At 38.1% G+C, this 20,787-nt stretch overlaps 1 protein-coding gene across 5 annotated transcripts in view; it reads left to right on the forward strand.

Moving 5' to 3' along the window:
- DESI2 (desumoylating isopeptidase 2) overlaps positions 1 to 19,835 on the forward strand; it is a 42,314-nt gene extending 22,479 nt beyond the window's left edge. For all 5 annotated transcript variants that reach the window (XM_081221991.1, XM_081221993.1, XM_081221990.1 and 2 more), the window contains 4 exons: positions 5,325 to 5,397; positions 8,366 to 8,459; positions 10,012 to 10,153; positions 16,278 to 19,835. In XM_081221991.1, coding sequence (XP_081078117.1) covers positions 5,331 to 5,397; positions 8,366 to 8,459; positions 10,012 to 10,153; positions 16,278 to 16,511 — 537 coding nt within the window. In that variant the 5' untranslated portion in view covers positions 5,325 to 5,330 and the 3' untranslated portion in view covers positions 16,512 to 19,835. The remainder of the gene's footprint in view (positions 1 to 5,324; positions 5,398 to 8,365; positions 8,460 to 10,011; positions 10,154 to 16,277) is intronic.
- Positions 19,836 to 20,787: the final 952 nt, after the last annotated feature.

Raw genomic sequence — 20,787 nt, forward strand, 5'->3', positions numbered from 1 at the left:
TGTGTGTGTGTGTGTATATACACACACATTGGAATATTACTCAGCCATTAAAAAAAAAGAATGAAATCTTGCAGTTTGCAGCAACGTAAATAGTTCTGGAGGGTATTATGCTAAGTGAAATAAGTCAGAGAAAAACAAATTCCAGGGTTTCCCTGGTGGCGCAGTGGTTGGGAGTCCACCTGCCAATGCAGGGGACACTGGTTCATGCCCCGGTCTGGGAAGATCCCACATGCCGCAGAGCAGCTGGGCCCGTGAGCTGTGGCCCCTGAGCCTGTGCATCTGGAGCCTGTGCTCCGCAACGGGAGAGGCCACAACAGTGAGAGGCCCACGTACCGCAAAAAAAAAAAAAAAATTCCATATGATTTCACTTATATGTAGAATCTGAAAAAAAAAATGAACAAACAAGACAGAACAAAAACTCATAGATAGTAGTTGCCATCGGAGGGTGGGGTGGGAAGATAGATGAAATAGGTGAAGGGGGATTAAGAGATACAGACTTCCAGCTATAAAATAATGAAGTCATGGGGTTGTGATGTCCACATAGGGAATATAATCAATAATATTGTAATGACTTGGTATGGTGATGGATGGTAGCTGGTCTTATTGTGGTGACCATTTCATAACATAAAAATATCTAATCTCTGTGTTGTGTACCTGAAGCTAATATAACATTCTTTGTTAATTATAACTCAGTTTTTTTTAAAAAGACTAGCAGAATTTTTATGCAGACTAGTATAATCAGCTTGTGATATTTTCTACTCTCTTTCTGTAAAAGGCAGGGGAGAAAGGAGGAGGATAGCAGGAAACTTGGAAAGGCATCTTTTCTGTCGGAAGGAGACAAGGAGTAGATTGTTCTCTTTGGTTCCCCCAACTTTTTATTTTGAAAATGTTTAAATCTTCAAAAAAAAGTGAAAGAAGAGTACGTTTTATATACTCTTCACCTAGATTCACCAATTTTTTAACCATATTTATTTTCTTTTACCCTCTTCTACATACACGCACACAGAAAATGTCACAACCATTATAACATTTCATTTCTAAATACTTCAACATGTATTTCCTAAGAAGACACTGTCTATTTAACCACAGTACTATTTACCAAACCCAAGAAGTTTTCAGTTGATACAATAATTTATCTAATGAACAATCCATATTAATATTTCCCCCAATTATCCCAATAATGTCTTTGGCTTTTTGTTCTTTTTTAAATCTAGGATCCAATCAGGGCTCCTTCGTTGTATATATTGATAGTTATCATGTCTTTTTTAATCTTCCTTAAAGAATAGCCGCCCTTCTTTTGACTTTAATGTCTTTATTTTTTAAAAGACCAGGCTGCTTTTCTTATAGAATGTCCCACAGTCCAAACCTGTCTGATTTTTCCTTGTGATTATATTCTGTTTAATATATTTGACAAGAAAACTAACAAAGGAAATGCTTTCTATTTCATCACATCAGGAGGCACATAACATCAGTTTGTCCAACTGTTGATGACACTCAGTTTAATCACTTGGATAAGATGATACTCACCATAATTTTCCATTGCTAAGGTATCTTTTCTCCTTATAATTTAGGAAAATGTGGGGTTGATACTTGAAGACTGTGGGAACATTGTTCTCCAACAACCTTCTCCTAATGGTTTTAGCATCCATGATCCTTGCCTGCATCAGCTGGAGGTGCAAAATTATTTAATTCTGCCTTTACTTCATATTTATTAGGTGACTTTCCTCTGTAAAAAGAGCTTTCTCTCCTTTCACTTTTTGTTTTTCTATTCTGTTTTGTTTGGGTTTTTGTGTTTTTTATTGGTATTACTGTGGACTCATTATTTGTTATTCAATATGCTATAGTCCATTATTGTCATTATTCTTTTTGATATTCAGATTTTCCCAAAGTTGACCAATGAAAGTACCATCAAACCAGCCTCTGTATCATTTTGCCATGTCTCCATTTTTCTTTTCCTTTTGTTCACCTAACATATCCTAGAAATTACTCCCTATCAGTTTCTCAAGAGTATCCCCCTTCTTTTTATGGCTTTGTAATATTCCAAATATTGTTTATCATAGTTTATTCAACCAGTACCTTATATCTGCACATTTAAGTTGTTACCAGTATTTTGCTAATACAGATAATGTTGCTGCTTGTGTTTTATATATATGCAGCCTATTCTTTTAAGATAGTATAAATGTTCAAATAAATTGAAGCCTGTTAAGCTAAGAGAATATAGTATTTTACTTTAACATTTTTCTAATTATAAAAGTTGGTAATACACATAATTCATAAAATTCAGAAAAACAGTCCTGAAATGTATGGAGTTAAAAGTGAAAGTATTCCTTTACACACCTGTATTCCCACCCCTGAGCTATATCTACTCCCCTCCCCCAAACTGTTAACAGTTTGATCTGTAATGCTTCAAACTTTCTTTTGTTGTAATTGGTGGTGGTTTTATTTTTCCATATTTAGCATGTAAACATACACTCAGGGCCAATTTATTTAACTTACAAAAATGTGATCTTGCTACAGATGATGTATTATGACGTGGTGTTTTTACTTTATGTGTCTTAGATATCTTTTTATGCCCTTACGTATTGAGTTAACTCATTTATTTCAGTAGCTGTATGATAGTTTATAATACGGATTTACCATCATTTATGTAGCCATTTTCCTATCGATATTTAGATTGTTTCCAGTTTTCCAGTGCTATAGACAACTGCAGTTAATACCCTGGAACATGTCTCTGCCTATGTTCAACCATTTCTGTAGGCTAGATTCCAGGAGGTGGAATGGTTAATTAATTGTCGTTGATTCACATTTCTGCAATATCTTCCTGACATCCTTACCAACACTAAGTATTAGCAATATTTTGTATATTTGCCAATACAATGAAAAAAAAAAAAAAAAAACAGTAGGGAATTCCCTGGTGGTCCAGTGGTTAAGACTCCACACTCTCACTGCCTAGGGCCTGGGTTCAATCCCTGGTCAGGGAACTAAGATCCTGCAAGCGGAACGGCCAGAAAAAATGAATGGTAACTTATTGTTTTAATTAGCATTTTTCTGTTACTAGGGAGATCTGTTTACTAGTCCATGTTTGTTAGCCACTGATTTCTTCTATGATTGCTCACTTTTGTCTGTGGGAGTTATTTTTTTTAGTGGAGTTTTTGTATATAGTATCCTTTGCTGTCTGAAGTTTTGCTGCCCAAATTAAGTAGATCTGGAATTAAATAGATTTGGATAAATGTTTTGAGAAATCCCTTACTGTATGTACCCTCGCTACTCTCCATCCAAAATCAAATTGATTCAGATAAAAAGGTGTCACTCACCTTCCTAATTTGCCATCTAAATTCAGACTGTCCAAAATTAGGAATCAAATAGGATGAGATAGAGAGGAAAATTTGTATTCTCATACTAATCTTAGTGTTAACAACTTTTTTCTCCCTGTGTATTGTTTATCTTTTGTTCTTGTTTGTGTAGTTTTACACAATAAAAAGTTGTAAATGTTTATGTTAAATATCTGTTGTTTTCCTCTATACTAGGTTTGGCTTTATTTACGTTGGCTTTTCCCATCTAAGATTTTTTTTTCTTTATTTTTAAAACTTATTACAGAATACTGAGCAGAGTTCCCTGTGCTATACAGTAGGTCCTTGTTGGTTATCTCTTAAATACAGCAGTGTGTACATGTCAATCCCAAACTCCCAGTCTGTCCTTCCCCCCTGGGAACCATAGTTCATTCTCCTAAAGTCTGTGAGTCTGTTTCTGTTTTGTAGATAAGTTCATTTTAAGATTTTTTAAATCTATTTTATTTTCTTCTATATGATTATTTTTAGAAACACTGAAAGTTTTAGGTGTGTGAAATGTATTTTTATGCAGTCAGTTTTATCAACACATTTATAATAACTTATTCTTTATCATTAATTTTAAATACTACCTTTTTCATATACCAGATTCTTATGTATACAAGGATGTTCCTGCAACAGTACCATACTGGGGTTTTTTTTGGTTTTTTTGGTTTTTTTGCGGTACATGGGCCTCACTGTTGTGGCCTCTCCCGTTGCGGAGCACAGGCTCCGGACGCGCAGGCTCAGCGGCCATGGCTCATGGGCCCAGCCGCTCCGCGGCATGTGGGATCCTCCCGGACCGGGGCACGAACCCGCATCCCCTGTATCGGCAGGCGGACTCTCAACCACTGCACCACCAGGGAAGCCCAGTACCATACTGTTTTAATGATTATTTTGATACCTAGATGAGACAGTCCCTTGTTCTTTTTTAAATGTTTCTTGTTTATTATTGTTTAATTTTTCTTCCAGTAACATTTTAGGGGGAAAATTCTCCCTTATCATTTATGCTTCCTCCAGCAGTGTATGAGAATGTGCATTTTCCCAGGTCTGGGAGAAACTGGCTGGGGGTCTGAAGCCAAGGTTAAGACTTGAATAAACCTAGAAAAGTTAAAATCAAATCATCTACCCTCTAACCTGGGAGAAATCAAATAGGTTTGTAACACTGTTAAGTGTTACCTAAGTGTTTGTTTAGCGTTAACTCCTTTACCTTCTAGGTGTAACCCTCTCCCCTCCACACTAACCCCTTTCACAGTCATCTCACAGAATTTCACATCACATTACTTGTGTACATCCACTTCTGTCTACCTGACATTTCTTCTCATTCCCCACCACCTCCCCCCAGCAAGCTCACTTTACCCTCCGTATTTTCTGTGTGAGGAAATCTCATTTGTTCCTAAAAACTCAGTTCAGATATTGCCTTTTCTGGGAAGTTTTTCTTCATGCCAACAGTAAGAAGATTGTTCTGATCTTTGTGCCTCATATTATTTATTCCTAATATTATCATTATCAAACTTTGAGCTGAATCAGGACATATATGCCAAATGCTTTTGAAAAAGAATAAAATATCCCTGTCTTCAGGGAGCATACCAGAGAATGAAAGGGAACACTTAAGATAGAAGAAAAATAGGTATGAACACAGATATTATATGTGATTCTTTAAAAAGTCACTAACAGGAGAGCTTTTATATCACTTTTTTCCCCAACCTAACCAGGTTTAGATTTTAGGGCTTATGTGCTAAGCCTTATAGATAAGGTGCTTATACACAAACTGAGACATTCATTTGAATTCCATATGGTATGTGGCATAAGCAAAGGCACAGAGTTAGGACTGAATGCATCATTATCATGGGAGTTTCAGACCTGTAAGGAAAATACCAAGAAATGGGATTAGAAAGGCCTAAATATTCAGTAAAAGATTTGGAAAGTAGTAGCCTCCTATAACATGGATTTGAATTATAAATGAACAAATATTCTGAATCTTTTTTTTTTCTTCAGTATTGGATGAATGAATACACCTCATCCATCGGAATTGGAGTTTTTCATTCAGGAATTGAAGTATATGGCAGAGGTACGTGTACACACAGTCTAAATATACTTTCTGAAGATTTTTCTCATTGAAAGGAGTTGCAAAATCATGACTGTAGCTCTTCCTTTTTTTTTTTAAAGTACTTCCATACTTTGTTGTAAAAAGTAGAAGAAAATCTCCCCATATTTGTTTATACTGTATTTTGGAAAAATGCCCAAAGTGGAATGTATCTGGGGAGAAAGTACTCAAAGTACACAAGTGTACATTGATTTGGTTATCTTTTATTCTATAGGTACTATGTCTTTATTTTTTCTTTCTCTTTTTTTTTTTACATCTTTATTGGAGTATAATTGCTTTACAATGGTGTGTTAGTTTCTGCTTTATAACAAAGTGAATCAGTTATACATATACATATGTTCCCATATCTCTTCCCTCCTGCGTCTCCCTCCCTCCCACCCTCCCTATCCCACCCCTCCAGGCAGTCACAGAGCACCGAGCTGATCTCCCTGTGCTATGCAGCTGCTTCCCACTAGCTATCTACCTTACATTTGGTAGTGTATATATGTCCATGCCTCTCTCTCGCTTTGTCACAGCTTACCCTTCCCGCTTCCCATATTCTCAAGTCCATTCTCTAGTAGGTCTGTGTCTTTATTCCTGTCTAGGTACTATGTCTTAAAAAATATTTTCCTTTCGAGATTGTTATACTATGACAGTTTTGCTTTAATGTGTATTGGCATTCCTAAGAAACCTTGCACTTTGAAAAATAGTGTGATAAAAATAATCATTTTGGTTGGAAAAGGGTTGGTGCTAGAATGTCAAACTTGAAACACCAATTTCCTGAGGGAATTTCAGTAATAAATTTGTTTTTGTAGACCTACAAATATATAAAGTTTAAAAATATCGCTGAGCAAATCCTGCCTTTGATTACATCTAGCTTTTTGCTTAAGAATGATGGCCTTTGTCATTAACTCAGCCCTTTTTATTCTTTATTACCCTTCATTATGATAAACATAACTGGAGCCACTCAAATCAAACAGCTCTGTTTCAACAGCTTTTTCCTTTGTTCTAATTCTCTCTTGATACAAGATAATCTCCTGATCAAGTTGTAAGTAGAATGTTCTGCATAAGACAGGTCACATTGCTGATTTCATCAAGGTTGTAATAATATACTAGTTTGAATCATAAACTCACCGTATAGCAGAAATGCTTTTATTTGCTTCAGCTAGGAAGTCTTTTCTATAATGTTACTGCAGTTCACTCCCAGTTACCCCTGAAGACTACATACCAACTTTAGCTAATACAAAGAAAAGGCTCATTTACTTAAATGTGTCAGTGTGGTGTTTTACTGTCCCTTTTTTATATGCTAAATTAACTGCTTCTAGGTGCAGTGTACCATATTAAATGTTGGCTATAAAGATCTGCCATATAAGCTCCATTTTACCTGAAAGACTGCATCTACCAGATAATTCCAAAAAGCAGTGAGGTTTGTGCTGAAAGTTCCAGTGGTTGGAGTATTGATATGGGTGAAATGGTAGTCTGTGGGTTTGCTCCCTGTTTGATTTGGCTTTTGCCAAAGTTGTATGTATATTCCCTTTTAACTGAATTTGTATGGTGTGTTACAGTTTTTTTTTTTTAAGTGCCATCGAATTTTGGACCACATGACCACGCTGCTCTGAGGTAGATTGGAGCATGAGACATTTTCTCCATTTTCCAGATGAAGAAACTAAAGCTCAGACCTGCTGAAAGTCATACTGCTAATTAACAGAACTAGGACTTGAACCCAAGTATTATATACTAGTCCATTATCCTTTTATCTGCCTAATCATTGCTCCCATTCATAAAATGACTTAAGAATAATTAGAAACATGGCTCAAAACAGCAAAGACAGGGCCAAATACATTCCTAAAAGTGAATTATTGCTTCTTGAATGGAAGAATAAGTGGGTCTACAACTTTCCTTACTATAATTGAGAAAGTTGAAAATCAAAATATGATCTTTCCATGTCTAACCTTATCTACAGTGTTTTATAAAATTCTATCATTAAATTTTTAATGTATGTTTTAGAATTAAATGCTAAATACTTTCTTATTCTACATTATTGCTTTTTTTTTTCTGAAAGGTCTGAATCAAAAGTAAATGTATTGTAGAATTGCCTTTTTCTTTCCCATGCTTTGTTCTGACCTTATAAGATTGTATTTATTAAATTTTAAGTGACAAGATTAATTTAAGCATTTGTTTGGAATTCTTTAAGTAAGTCTACTAAGATTTGCCCCTTAAATATCGAAGTATCTAGTACCAGAATTGTAGCCAGAAATTTTATTTCCTTCCTGATTTGAAACCGCTCTCCATTTTTGTTCTGAATGAGAGTTTGTATCTGATGAGGCTGGATGTACATTCACTGTAGTACAAGTAGCTCTCTGCTAGCTTAAAGATATGCTGTGGAAAGTGTGTGTGTCTTTATGTGTGCGTGGGTGTGTATGTTAATTTTGCAGCTTATCTTTTCTTGAATGAGGGGAATTGAATTAAGTTTTTCTGGCTTGCCAATGTTTTTTCCCTCTTACTCAAAGATAAACCAAGAGTCTTCATCCCAGGAACCATGAAAACTCATTGTTACTAGACAGTTTTTCCAGTAAAGTCCAGGTTTGAAATTTGATCACTTTAATTTAGAAAGTGGCAAAACACAGAAATGACCACCTACATACTTTGGCGTGATAGGTAAACGCAGGGACTTTTTTCACCTTTGAGTGTTAGTCAGTCTCCTCTAGCCAATATAAAGTAAATATAGAAGTCAGGATTACCTTTGAGCGTCTTTTGTTATTAGAGTTTCAAGTCCTTTACGTCAACTGTTCTATACAAGTAATAGGTAAATAAGATGTTTGTGAAAGCATTACTAAATTGAAAAATATTTAGATGGTATCATTATTATCCTCATCATTTATTAAATCTAATTCAGCATACTGGTTAAGTTTTATGTGATAAATACTAAAAATCATGAGTTTTCTCTTTTCAGAATTTGCTTATGGTGGCCATCCTTACCCCTTTTCTGGAATATTTGAAATTTCCCCAGGAAATGCTTCTGAACTAGGAGAAACATTTAAATTTAAGTAAGTAGGGAGGATAATTTTTATTACACTGTCTTAGATGCCAAAGCTTGTTTTCAGGCATACAGAATTCATTCTGTAGATTAAAATCTAGGAACTTAAAATGTTTCTTTAATGTTGTTTCAGTTGCGGACACTTTAAAATCAGATCTAAATTGTTGTGTAAAGATAGTTATCAGCCAAATAAAGTGCCTGAAATAAGCAAGTCTGTTGCTCTTATTCAGGACCCACAAAAGTTACCATGTCTACTTTAAAAGTGTTTTTACCTGGTATAAGATTCTGCTTTAGAAAACATTTCCTGTATAATGACTGCTTCCCCTCAGTCTCCTATTTGGGGGGAGATGGAGGAAAGTTTTATTGTGACCTACTTAACACTCTTAAAAATCTCTTCATTTTCCCAATGAAAGGGACACTGTTTACAAACTTGAAATAACTAAACTAAAATAATTTGAATAGATTAGCCAAGAAACTGTTGTTAAGGTACGTGTATTATATGTATTGATAAACCTAAAATTATGGATCTGAGTGTACTGTGGAGCCTTATGTGTAGTAAACAGCACTGAAAACCTGAATGCTAATAATCAAATTTCCATTCCTTAATTGAGTTTTGTATTTAAAGTGATATTTAGAATCTTAGTTTCAAGGAACTTTAAAGAAACTTCTGGACCTATAATAGTTAACTTGCCAAGTGAAAAATAGTGAAATGAGGTTATAACATTGAAATTCAGTATAGGGCTGTATCTTTTTATCACTACTGAGTTAATGATTCTCTTAGCGTATAACTAATTTGAAATATTTACACACAGAAGTGCTATAATGCCAGCCTGAATCCATTCCTTAGGTCTCCCTTTGGTCAAAACTGCTAGATAAAAGGATTTTCTAAGTATTGTTAGCTTTCTTGGATGCCTGACTTGTATCTGACTAAAATTCTACTCTCTATTGAATGTCTGTTGCATTTCCAGCGTAGTAGTTTGGGAGTGGTGGCGGGGCTGGTTGCTTTTTTGGTTTGGTGTATTGTTTTTTTGGTTTGGTGTATTGTTTTGGGGGATTTTGGGTTTATAATGCTTTTTTAAAAATTAGTCATTTGACAGTCATCTCATTGCAGCCCAGTGGCAGATAACTTAAAAGATTATTTCTAAGTGAGAATATGACCAGCCATTAGATGGTGAGTGTAATTAAGCAAGAATATTTGCAGCATGGATCTGGCTCTCTAATAATGTAACTGCTAATGTAATAGTAATAAAAATAACTGTGATATTATATTTTTAATATGACACTGTTTAATAAAGAAAATGACTTATTTTACATTTGTATTATTTAGAAGTGGTATACTTAAGAGTTTATTGCTTTTAAAAAGTAGAAAATAATCGAGATTATTAAAATACCTCATTTACCTTTTAGTCTTCTTACAGTAACCCAGCTTTGTTACATCAGTCATAATATTCCTGGCAATAAGCATTTCTGGAAATGAGTCTTTAAGCATGCCTATAATACCTATAACTCACGCAGCTATATTCTTTTTTTTCTTTTTTTTTTCTTTTTTTTTTTTCTTTAAGAGAAGCTGTTGTTTTAGGGAGCACCGACTTCCTAGAAGATGATATAGAAAAAATTGTAGAAGAATTGGGAAAAGAATATAAAGGCAATGCTTACCATTTGATGCATAAAAACTGCAACCACTTTTCTTCGGCTTTATCAGAGGTAAGTTAAATTTTATTCTAAAAGTTCTTCAAATAAATAACACTAGTATATTTACTGTCCCACTGTATTTAATCCATTATTTTTTTCTGATTATTTATGTTGTGTAATATATGGTATTTTATTTCTTTTATGTGAATATTTCTTTTATATGAGTGACCTTTCCAAAGTTGGTAACTTTAGAGTCAGCACAGGTTTAAACTGTAATTCTGTTCATGACTTTGCAGTGAGTAGAGTGAATACAGTAACGGGTCTCTTCTTATTCTAATTTGTTTCATCACAATCTTATATTTTCACTTAAAAATTAATGCCTAGGGGGTTGGGGAAGAAAAAAATAAAAATAATAAAAAATTTTAAAAATTAATGCTTAAGTGACTTCTGCTGCTTAGCCACTATGATTTCTCTTTTCCTAAATTTTAGTTGCCAACTTGAAATTTTTCTGGCTCTTACTTATTAATAAGTAATTCATTTCTCCTATCTTGAAATTTTACTCTGCCAGTTTATCACACACACACACTTATTGCCCTCCCAGTTCTTGAATGCCAAGCAGAAAACCAAAAGTAGATCCAAATTAAAGGACTTTAAAACAGAAAATGATGGGAAGAAAGCAAAAGATTATAAAATAAGGTCTGGAGAATTAAATAGTGCTTGAAACACCTTCCCAGCTTTCTGACCCTTAGCAGATGGTTGCAGAAATCACATCAGGTACCACAGAAATTGTGAAATGTGTAAAAGAGAAAATGAGCTGCTGCTTCAGTGACCTCCTCTGCAGAGCTGTTTAGCTACCTGGCCCTTTTCAGTGCCCTCATGGCTTCCACAGCGTAGGTTTCAAACAGGACTACAGCAGACTACTGCTGTGCTTCTCAAATTATTTTTGAGGACCGGCAGCATTAGCATCACATAGGAATTTGTAAGATATACATCATCTCTACCCCACCATAGATGTACTGAATCAGAATCTTCATTTTAACATGATCCCCAGATGATTCATAAAAGTTGGAGAAGTACCCACTAGTCTAGTGGGTGCATTGATACCGTAGACGTGACCAAGTTGATTTTCAAGGAAGAGAGAAGGTAGTTCTAAGCTTTCTTGACCCTAGACATTACATTTGTAGGAAATGCATTCAAAGATCCATAGAATGTTAAAATTAGCAAAGGTTTTAGACAGCATCTAATCTAGTCTCCTCATTTTATAGACTAAGTAACAGGCCCTGATTGGGGAAATGACTTACCAAGATTGTGGAGAACTCAGATTAGACCCAGACTGCTTAGTTCAGTGCTTGTTATATTTTATCATTACTTCTTCTGGCTCCAACTTATCCTCTCTCCCAAATAAATTATTAGCTTTATTGAGCATCTGTAACACCACCTCAGCCCTGGTCTAACCCTAAAACCATATTGGAGTTGAGTGCCTGAAGAACAATTTTTGATGTCCCTGGAGCCATCTTTTTAGGTCACAATTTTCATGCTTTCATCTGTGTGAGTGCTGAATTGTTAAAGAAACTGAGACTCAGAAGTTAGGGGACTTAGCCTAGCCTAGCCAGCTTGTTAGTGACAACTGAGACTAGAATTATGGGTAGTGAAGGAGGTAAAGGGCTATTTTTAGTAAACCTCATAATCAAGGCAAAAAAATTTAATGTTAGGCACTCTTAAAAAGTTATTAAATCTAATGTGCTTCTACATCTTTGACAACGTAGTTTCTACATGTGTCATATAACCAATTGCAGATAGAAAACCGTAGCTAATTATAAATGATTGTTGATATATGTATTCTGTTATTCAGAATTGTTCCAAAAATTCTAAGAAGCATCATAGTTATCATTTCAAATGCTTCTCTACAGCAAGGATTAGCAAACCACTACAACCTGCACACCAATACCAGCCTACCACCTGTTTTTGTACGGCCTGCAAGCTAAAGATGGTTTTTACCTTTTTCTTAATTTATTTATTTATTTATTTTTGGCTGCATTGGGTCTTCGTTGCTGTGTGCGGGCTCTCTCTAGTTGTGGCGAGCGGGGGCTACTCTTTGTTGCAGTACGCAGTCTTCTCATTGCGGTGGCTCCTCTTGTTGCAGAGCACGGGCTCTAGGTGCGTGGGCTTCAGTAGTTGTGGCTTGCGGGCTCTAGAGCGCAGGCTCAGTAGTTGTGCACGGGCTTAGTTGCTCTGTGGCATGTGGGATCTTCCCGAACCAGGGCTCGAACCTGTGTCCCCTGCATTGGCAGGCGGATTCTCAACCACTACGCCACCAGGGAAGTCCCGATTTTTACATCTTTAAACTGTTGGGAAAAGGTCAAAAGAAGAATATATAGTTACATGTATAAATTATATGAAATTCACATTTCAGTATCCATTAAAATCTGACTGGAACACGTCCGTACTCATTTTTTTAACCTATCATCTTTACTGCTTACAGACTGCAGCAGCTGAGTTGAGTAATTGTATCAGAAGCCAAATGGTCTGCGGAGCCTAAAATATTTACTGTTTGGCTCTTTATAGATAAAGTTTCCCAACCCCTACACTACAGGTCAGATGCATTCGAATCTGATTCAGATTGACTTGAACAATGAGGAAATATGTTATCTCACAAAACAAGAAGTCCAGGATAAGGTGGGCTCCATGTCAGTATGGTCAGTGTCTCAACTGTGTGTCACCAGTGGCCTAAGGTCTTTTTATCTCTCTGAGCTGCCATCCTTAGGGTGTTAGGTTGGCTCTGCCCTCAGGCTAGCTCCCTTTATGGTTTTCAGGTAGTTGCAACAATTTTCGGCACCATATCCTGATACAGCAACATCAAGAGAAAAAAGAAAGCTCTGTCTCTCCCGTCACTTCTCTCTGAGAAACTGAGACTTTCTCCAGAACCTCCCACCCTTTCCAAAGCAGGTCATGTTTCATGGCCAGATTTGGGTCGAATGCCATTTCTAAACCAGTCACTAGCAAGAAGAATGGCATTGCCGTTACTAAATGCCACTGGCCTGAATACCTTCTGTAAATTAATATTTTCAGTGGGAAATTCCAAACCTGAATAAAAGAATAGTATAATGAGCCTGATATACTTATCACTTAGCTTCAAAAAGTATCAACTCATGGCTAATTTTGTTTCATCCATAAATGCCCACTCTGAAATAACACTCTGATCCCTAGATTACTTTGAAACAAATCCCAGGTGTTGGGGCTTCCCTGGTGGCGCAGTGGTTGAGAATCTGCCTGCCAATGCAGGGGACACGGGTTCGAGCCCTGGTCTGGGAAGATCCCACATGCCACGGAGCAACTGGGCCTGTGAGCCACAACTACTGAGCCTGCGCGTCTGGAGCCTGTGCTCCGCAGCAAGAGAGGCCGCGATAGTGAGAGGCCCACGCACCGCGATGAAGAGTGGACCCCACTTGCCACAACTAGAGAAAGCCCTCGCACAGAAATGAAGACCCAACACAGCCAAAAATAAAATTAAAAAAAAAAAAAAATCCCAGGTGTTATTTCATTTTAGTTGTAAATAGTTTACTTTGTAGCTCCGAAGATAAAGATTTTTTAACATAACTACAAATATTATCAACCTAAAAAAATTAACATGCATTCCTTAATATAATGCAAATATACAATGTTGAAATTTTCCCAATTGTCATAATTTTTTAACAGTTTGTTTGAATCAGGATAAATAAAGGCCATACCCCCTTGTTACCGTGAGGTTCAGTCCGCATAGGAAAGGTAGGATAGATGTCTTGATTCTTTTCCGTTACTTAACAGTCTTCAAAAAAAGAATTGGTTCCTGTGCTGTACAGAGAAAAATTAACATAGCAGAGGGCTTTACTGTTAGGAAAGCCTATTGTGGAGAGAAGGCCAAGGGTGTGACTGGATAACCTTTTGCTGCTGCTGAAGAGATTAAACATGTGACTCGTGGATCCTCTCAGCCATCTCAGTGGAAATCAGGAATAGAAATGTGATTTTCCAGGAAACATCTGTAGAGGAACCTGTTATCCAATAGAGTGAATCCCACAGGAGACTCAACATTTTTGAGGATGTTATATTAGCAGAAACACTGCCGGCTTGGACTGACAGAGGACAGAATGAAAGATGACTGTTGGATTTCAAAATTTCACAGGCAGTAAACAGCCTGGCGAAAAAGGGTAATTTCAAGGGCCCAGACGACAGAACTGAGGGCCGCAGAGGATTAGTCCTAGGCCTTGAAACCTAATGGAGGTTGCCCAGTCAGATGTTGAAATTGCTTGGGGGGCTTCCCTGGTGGCGCAGTGGTTAAGAATCCACCTGCCAATGCAGGGGACACGGGTTCCATCCCTGGTCCGGGAAGATCCCACATGCTGAGGAGCACCTAAGCCCGTGCGCCGCGACTACTGAGCCTGCGCTCTAGAGCCCGCGAGCCACAACTACTGAGCCTGCATGCTGCAACTACTGAAGCCCGCGCCTAGAGCCCATGCTCCGCAACAAGAGAAGGCACCGCAGTGAGATGCCCGCACAATGCAACGAAGAGTAGCCCCTGCTCACTGCAACTAGAGAAAGCCCGCACAATGCAACGAAGACCCAGTGCAGCCAAAAATAAATAATAAAATAAATTTATAAAAGGAAATTGCTTGGGACTAATGATTCCTTTCTTCCTTCCACGTTCTCCCTTTTAGAATGGGAATGTCTGTAACTTACTCTGTGCCGGTCCACTGTTATATTTGGGGGGCATCCTACACACACTTCGTTTTTTTAACTTAACATTGTATCATGGAGTTTATTCTGTAACAGTATATAGAGATAGTCCTCATTTCTTTTCACAGCTAAATGGTCCTCCTTGTTTGTGCCAAAATGTATTCAGTAGCCCAAGAACTGTAGGCCATAAAAGAAAAATGAAGGGGCATGGCTGTGTTGCAATAAAATTTTACCTATAAAAACAGGTGGCTTTAGTTTCCAGACCTCTGTTTTAGGTTAGTCAAGCCACCTGCAGGTGTTGGGATGAAGTCAGCTTCCTATGAAGCACGTTGATATATGGAGGAAGGTAGATTACTGAATGAAATCAGGATTTAGGAAGGAGAATGAAGAAAACAGCTGCTGGATAGTCAACAATGGCTTATTACATTAACCTCACTATTCCTAGTCACCACTCTGTGGTAACCTTCAAATATACATATATCCCCAATTATGTCTTGGGTGTAAAATATAATGTAATACTTGTTTGCCTGTGTTTTTTAGAATAGACAGATAGGAATGGTATAATATAAGGTCATTGCTCAGCTTTCCTCCAGATCTAATTCATGCACATTCTCCAGGTATTTTTAAGTACTGTCTACCTCTCTGTGCTTCCAGGCCAGGTAATCAAAAATGATCAAAACATGCCACCCTCCCTCCATTGAGACCACCGCCTAGCCCTGTAGTTAAGACAGAGACATAGTATTTAAATGTAGCCCTTAAGGCATAGGGCTAAACCTTTAGGGAGGAAAGTTATATTGCTTGACTACAGGTGCCAGCTTATTTACATTTTAGCTAATTTTTGGATGTAAGATACTTTGAAACCAACTAAGCTAAAATAGATGGTACTTCCAGATCATAATTATAATGATTATAATCTTTGACATGATTGGAGGCAAAAACACCACAGGGACAATAAAGCGTGGATTAGTTAACCCTAGTGTTGACTGCAGAAGGAAAGGAGGATAATAAAGAGTAAAGTTAGTATTGTAAAAGACCTCGTTCTTATTATTTGCAGTTGGGAAAAGAGGGGGCTTACAAGTCCTAAGAACAGAATGAGGATGAGAAGTGCCTGGAGCTTCTGTTACCTGAATAGTATCTTGTATTAACAAGTCTTCTACGTGTTCAAAACGCTTCTACATGCTTCTCAAAGCAGTTACAAAGACCAAAGAAAGAAAGGAGCCAAATGGAATTGGCTTGATTTTATAGATGTAAGAAGTAAGCAACTTAACAAAGTTCTTCAGAAGGGAAGGGATGGAGCTGACAGTAGGGGGACCCCAGGCTCCCGAGTTAGGGAGCTGCTTGTCATCAGAGGCCGGAAGTAACAGCACCAAAGGCTAATGTGCAGTGGCCTTTTTGTATATCCGTCTCCCTCCCCGACCCTCCACTCCTTGGCAGCCGACCAGATAACCCTAACCTCTCACCTAATACTACACTCTTTATCCTGTAGATTCTTTGTGGGAAGGAGATTCCTCGCTGGATCAATCGGCTTGCCTACTTCAGCTCCTGTATACCCTTTCTCCAGAGTTGCCTCCCAAAGGAGTGGCTCACTCCCGCAGCCCTGCAGTCTAGCGTCAGCCAAGAGCTCCAGGACGAACTGGAGGAAGCGGAGGATGCTGCAGCCTCCGCTTCCATGGCCAGCACTGCCGCAGGCTCCAGACCCGGGCGCCACACTAAACTGTAAATGTCTCCAAAGTCACACATTCAGAACTGTCTCTGGCAGTTGAATATCACTAGAGAAGAGTAAAAGAGTAAATGTCCTTTGGATATTTTGTATGCAAAGATGGCTCTCCCCCAAATCCCAGTTTTTCAGCTCAGGATTATATTTGTAATCAAAAAAAAAAAAATCACTTGGCGCAGGAGGGAGAACTTTGTATGAAGCTGCCCTCTGTCTTTTTTACCCACTTGTAAATTTGAATTTACTTCTGTTTTATATAAGCTCTGTTAAGTTATGTTTACAGTATTTTGTATCGCTGTTTACAAATCTTGCATGGACTCCTGCCACCATGAAAGAAGAAAATCTTCATGTCTTCAGATATTAGGCAGGTAATCTTTGTACACTTCTGACAATTGCCCGAGCTTCGGCATAAATAATAGGCACACAAGAAGGTACTTACACAGTTATAGTCACCATCACCTGCTTAGGAATTGTCCTTTAGGTTTGTGTTTGTTTTTGTTACCATTTTGGTACCAGGGTGCACAGAGGTGAAGGAGCACACACAGCCCTGAGGGCTTGGGACCTTGATCTGCGTGAGAGGCACCTGACCCTGGGCGCTCAGCACTCCCTCCACTCCAAGTGGTACATCTCCTGAGGTTCCCACCAAATGGTGGCTTTCATCCCAAATATCCAGCCACCTCCACGAGATGGTAAACTCTTGTGTCAGTCTGGCTTTGATGCCTCTGATTCTGTAAGTAAGATGTTTTTCGTTAAAGGTATTCTTACTAGTAACAAGTGTTTTTGCACATGTGTTGGGGGCTTCATTTTTATTTTATTATATATTGATATCCTTCCTGCACAGGATTTTGTTTGTGGGGCAGGAATATCCTAAGTGGTAGCCTTCTGAGTAGCAGTGTGAGTTGACATTCAACTGCTTTTAACTATTCAGGCTACCTTTTATACTACACCTTGAAAACTAGAGTCTAAAGTAACACTCTCCAAAAAGTTACTACTTTGATATTTTAAACATTTTATGTACCATACCAGAAAGAGTATGTTGCAGTTTGTTAGTTTGTTATGGGAGTAGTTTCACCTCATAATAGAAAGCTTAGTCTCATTGACCTCTTGTTGAAAACTCATATTTATGTGTCTTATTCATCTTTTTCTGTTCTCTCAAATGTATGTCTCTTACATAACCTACTCGAAGAATGAAATTGTCACCGCAGATAAGTCCTCATTAGCAAGGAATCTGTCTGCTCAAGTCTACTCCCAGTTTGACCCTTGGATGTAAGAGCCGAGTCATTACATGTCAAATTCAATTTTTCTGCCTTAAGAATGAATGTTCTACATAAAATATTGGATGCAGTGTATAAATTATCCAAGGCAGTGACTTCAGCTTTATATATATATATATATATATATATATATATATATATATATATATATATAGTTAGTTAGTTAGTTAGTTTTAAAATCATCTACTTTTATTTAAACTTCTAGATTGGATTGTTTGCTATTGCTCTTTGTAAGGATACATATCTTTCAGTACACTACATTTTTAACTTTTCCATAAGCTGATTTTGAGTCATTTTATCAAATTAAGCACACCCTGTTCATAGGGAAAATAAACCTTGGGTTTGACCTGAGGAAAATGAAGCCACTTAACCTAATGTATGCTTTTGACTGTTCTGTTGCCGGAGAGGAAAGCTTTTACCAGTTATTCTCAGTTCTTCTGCGGGGGGGCAGGGCACTTGTTTTAAGAGCTGTGACGGAAAGGAATCTATGATCTTCATGAACAGTCGACCTGATTCAGGTCTAAAAATGAGATGTAGAATAAAATGCGAAGACTCTTGACAGTGAATCAGTTCACTCAAAGAAGAGTCCTATCACTAAAACCCAGGTTAGTGAAAAATGTTTGATGCCATTCACTTGGGATTTTTTGTTTTTACTAATGTGGTGGGTTCCAGTTTTTTCTAATCCATTCAAATAGACATGAGTTTAAATCTGTGCTACAGACACACATGAAGGAGTGGCCATTATTTAGGCACTTCTTGGCGAGTAGCCAGGAGCCTTCCACCTTTGCTTATCCAGAATCCAGCTCCTCAGCACACAAATGATTTTATTGTTATTTTGTTGTATTGACTTTCATCTGCAGCATTTGGAGTTTAAAAATAGTGTTAAGGTCCTAGTAAAAATAAATAATGGCCTGAGGCCAATTATCATAGAACCACCAGATAAAATTCTGGATGTGAGATTGCTTGCAGTCTAATGGTACTTGAGGTTGAGAAAGAAATATCTTCACTTTAGAAAATCTCATTTAAGTCAGTTTGTCCACTGCAGTTCAAAATTGAGGGTGAATTCAATTAACTAGCATTTCACCAGCTTTCCCTTGCCCTTGGAGGAAAAGAATCTTGTTCTCAACCTGATCTCTTAAGAAAAATCCTATATAACAAATCTGGTCATTAAGATACATGTGATATGGTAGCGTCAGATATTCTCTTCGTAGTTGTAACCGAGTGAAATACGTTTCTCATTGTGGGTTGGACAGTAATACAGTGTTAAGAGGGTCAGAAGCTGCTGGTTTCTACTGTTTGTTTTCAGTGCCCTTGGGTTTTGTTTTTTCTTTCTTTCAACCCTAAGGGGCATCAGCTTTGGAAAGTGTGGCCTGTGGAATGGTAGAAGGCAGTGATACAGCAGTAAAGAGAGCCTCCACTTGATGCCTGAAATCCAGCCCACTATTGTTCTGACCCACAGCAATAGTGCAAGTTACCTTCACCAGCATTTGTACATAGCAGGGAATTCTGGTTTTCACCAATTGATAGCGTTGTGTGTATGAGGAGATTCAACCCTATAGACAGCTGCGGGACTCTATATCCATGGCTGCTTTCCATCACAAAACGGGTAGAAACTCATTCACTGCTTCAGGGTTCTAATCTGTGTGTCTTCTAATGGGTCCATTTCTATAAGATACTCTGTAATTTTGATACATGCTGTATTTTCTTTCAGTGACTAAGTTTAAAAGGCTTGGGTTTTGTCCAGCAAGCTGGCCATACTGCCATTGTACCCCTTTCCTTCAGTATGGTTTAGAGTGCAGCTCAGTCATTAGACTTTCATTGTCTACTCAGTCAATACACATCTTCACTGTTTGAAAGGTGTTACAGCTGTTCAAGAATCTTCATGAACCTGAGGATAATTTCATGTGAAGTTGAATGCAAATGTACTGTCATTCATAGTGTTTATATAAAAAAAAATACCAGGAATCTTCACTTTTGCTACCTTGATATAGCATTGGACTATCATGTTAACAACATTGAAATACATCAATTTATTAAAAAATACTTTTATAAGAAATGTTTTATAGTGCTTTTTGACCTCCAGGAGAGTGCAAATGTTATAGATTTGTGTTGGGGAGGGGTACTTTTGTTTGATATTTTTTATTTTTATACAGTTTTAAAGGTTACAGTTCTTACAGAATATTGGCTTTATTCCCTGTGTTGTACAGTACGTCCTTGTAGTCTGTCTCACGCCCAATAGGGAGATTATTTTTGAAACCCAAGAATCCCATCTGCTCTGCAGAAACATAGCCCGCCCTTCTCCATCATACGTTTCTCTTATATTTGCATGTACATTTATTCCCATGTATTCCCCTCGAGCTCAGGTCCACGGGCCAAGTCCTTAACTGTCAGAGAGCATAACCACACCTGCTCCCAGGCAGCGGTGCCAGCCCCAGCTTCTGGGGGATGGAGACAAGGCTGGGAAGGGAGAACATGCCCTCTTCTCTCCGCCAGGAGTGCAGGGGAGAGACCTGCAGGGGAATTGCCCCCACTGCTCGTGCACACACACTCCCCTTCTAGAAGCGTCAAGCGAGCAGGAGCCTGGGTGACTGCGCACCTCGTTTTCTACAAACCTAGTCTGCTTTGCACCTCCAACCTGACCCTCCCCGCCGTCTCCATTGGCCTTTTGGTACCTAGCCAAGTAATATTTCCCTCCACAAACTCAAAAGACCTCTCTTGGATTAAGTATTATTAAAAAATAATGGAGGGGCTTCCTTGGTGGCACTGTGGTTAAGAATCCACCTGCCAATACAGGGGACATGGGTTCGAGCCCGGGTCTGGGAAGATCCCACATGCCGTGGAACAGCTGAGCCTGAGCACCACAACTACTGAGCCTGCGCTCTAGAGCCCGCGAGCAACAACTTTTGAAGCCCGCATGCCTAGAGCCTGTACTCCGCAACAAGAGACGCCACCGCAGTGGGAAGCCTGCTCCCCACGATGAAGAGGAAACTCCTCACCGCAACTAGAGA

This window comes from Mesoplodon bidens (genome assembly GCF_964165515.1).
Source record: "Mesoplodon bidens genome assembly, chromosome: 2".
Taxonomy (NCBI): Eukaryota; Metazoa; Chordata; class Mammalia; order Artiodactyla; family Ziphiidae; genus Mesoplodon; species Mesoplodon bidens.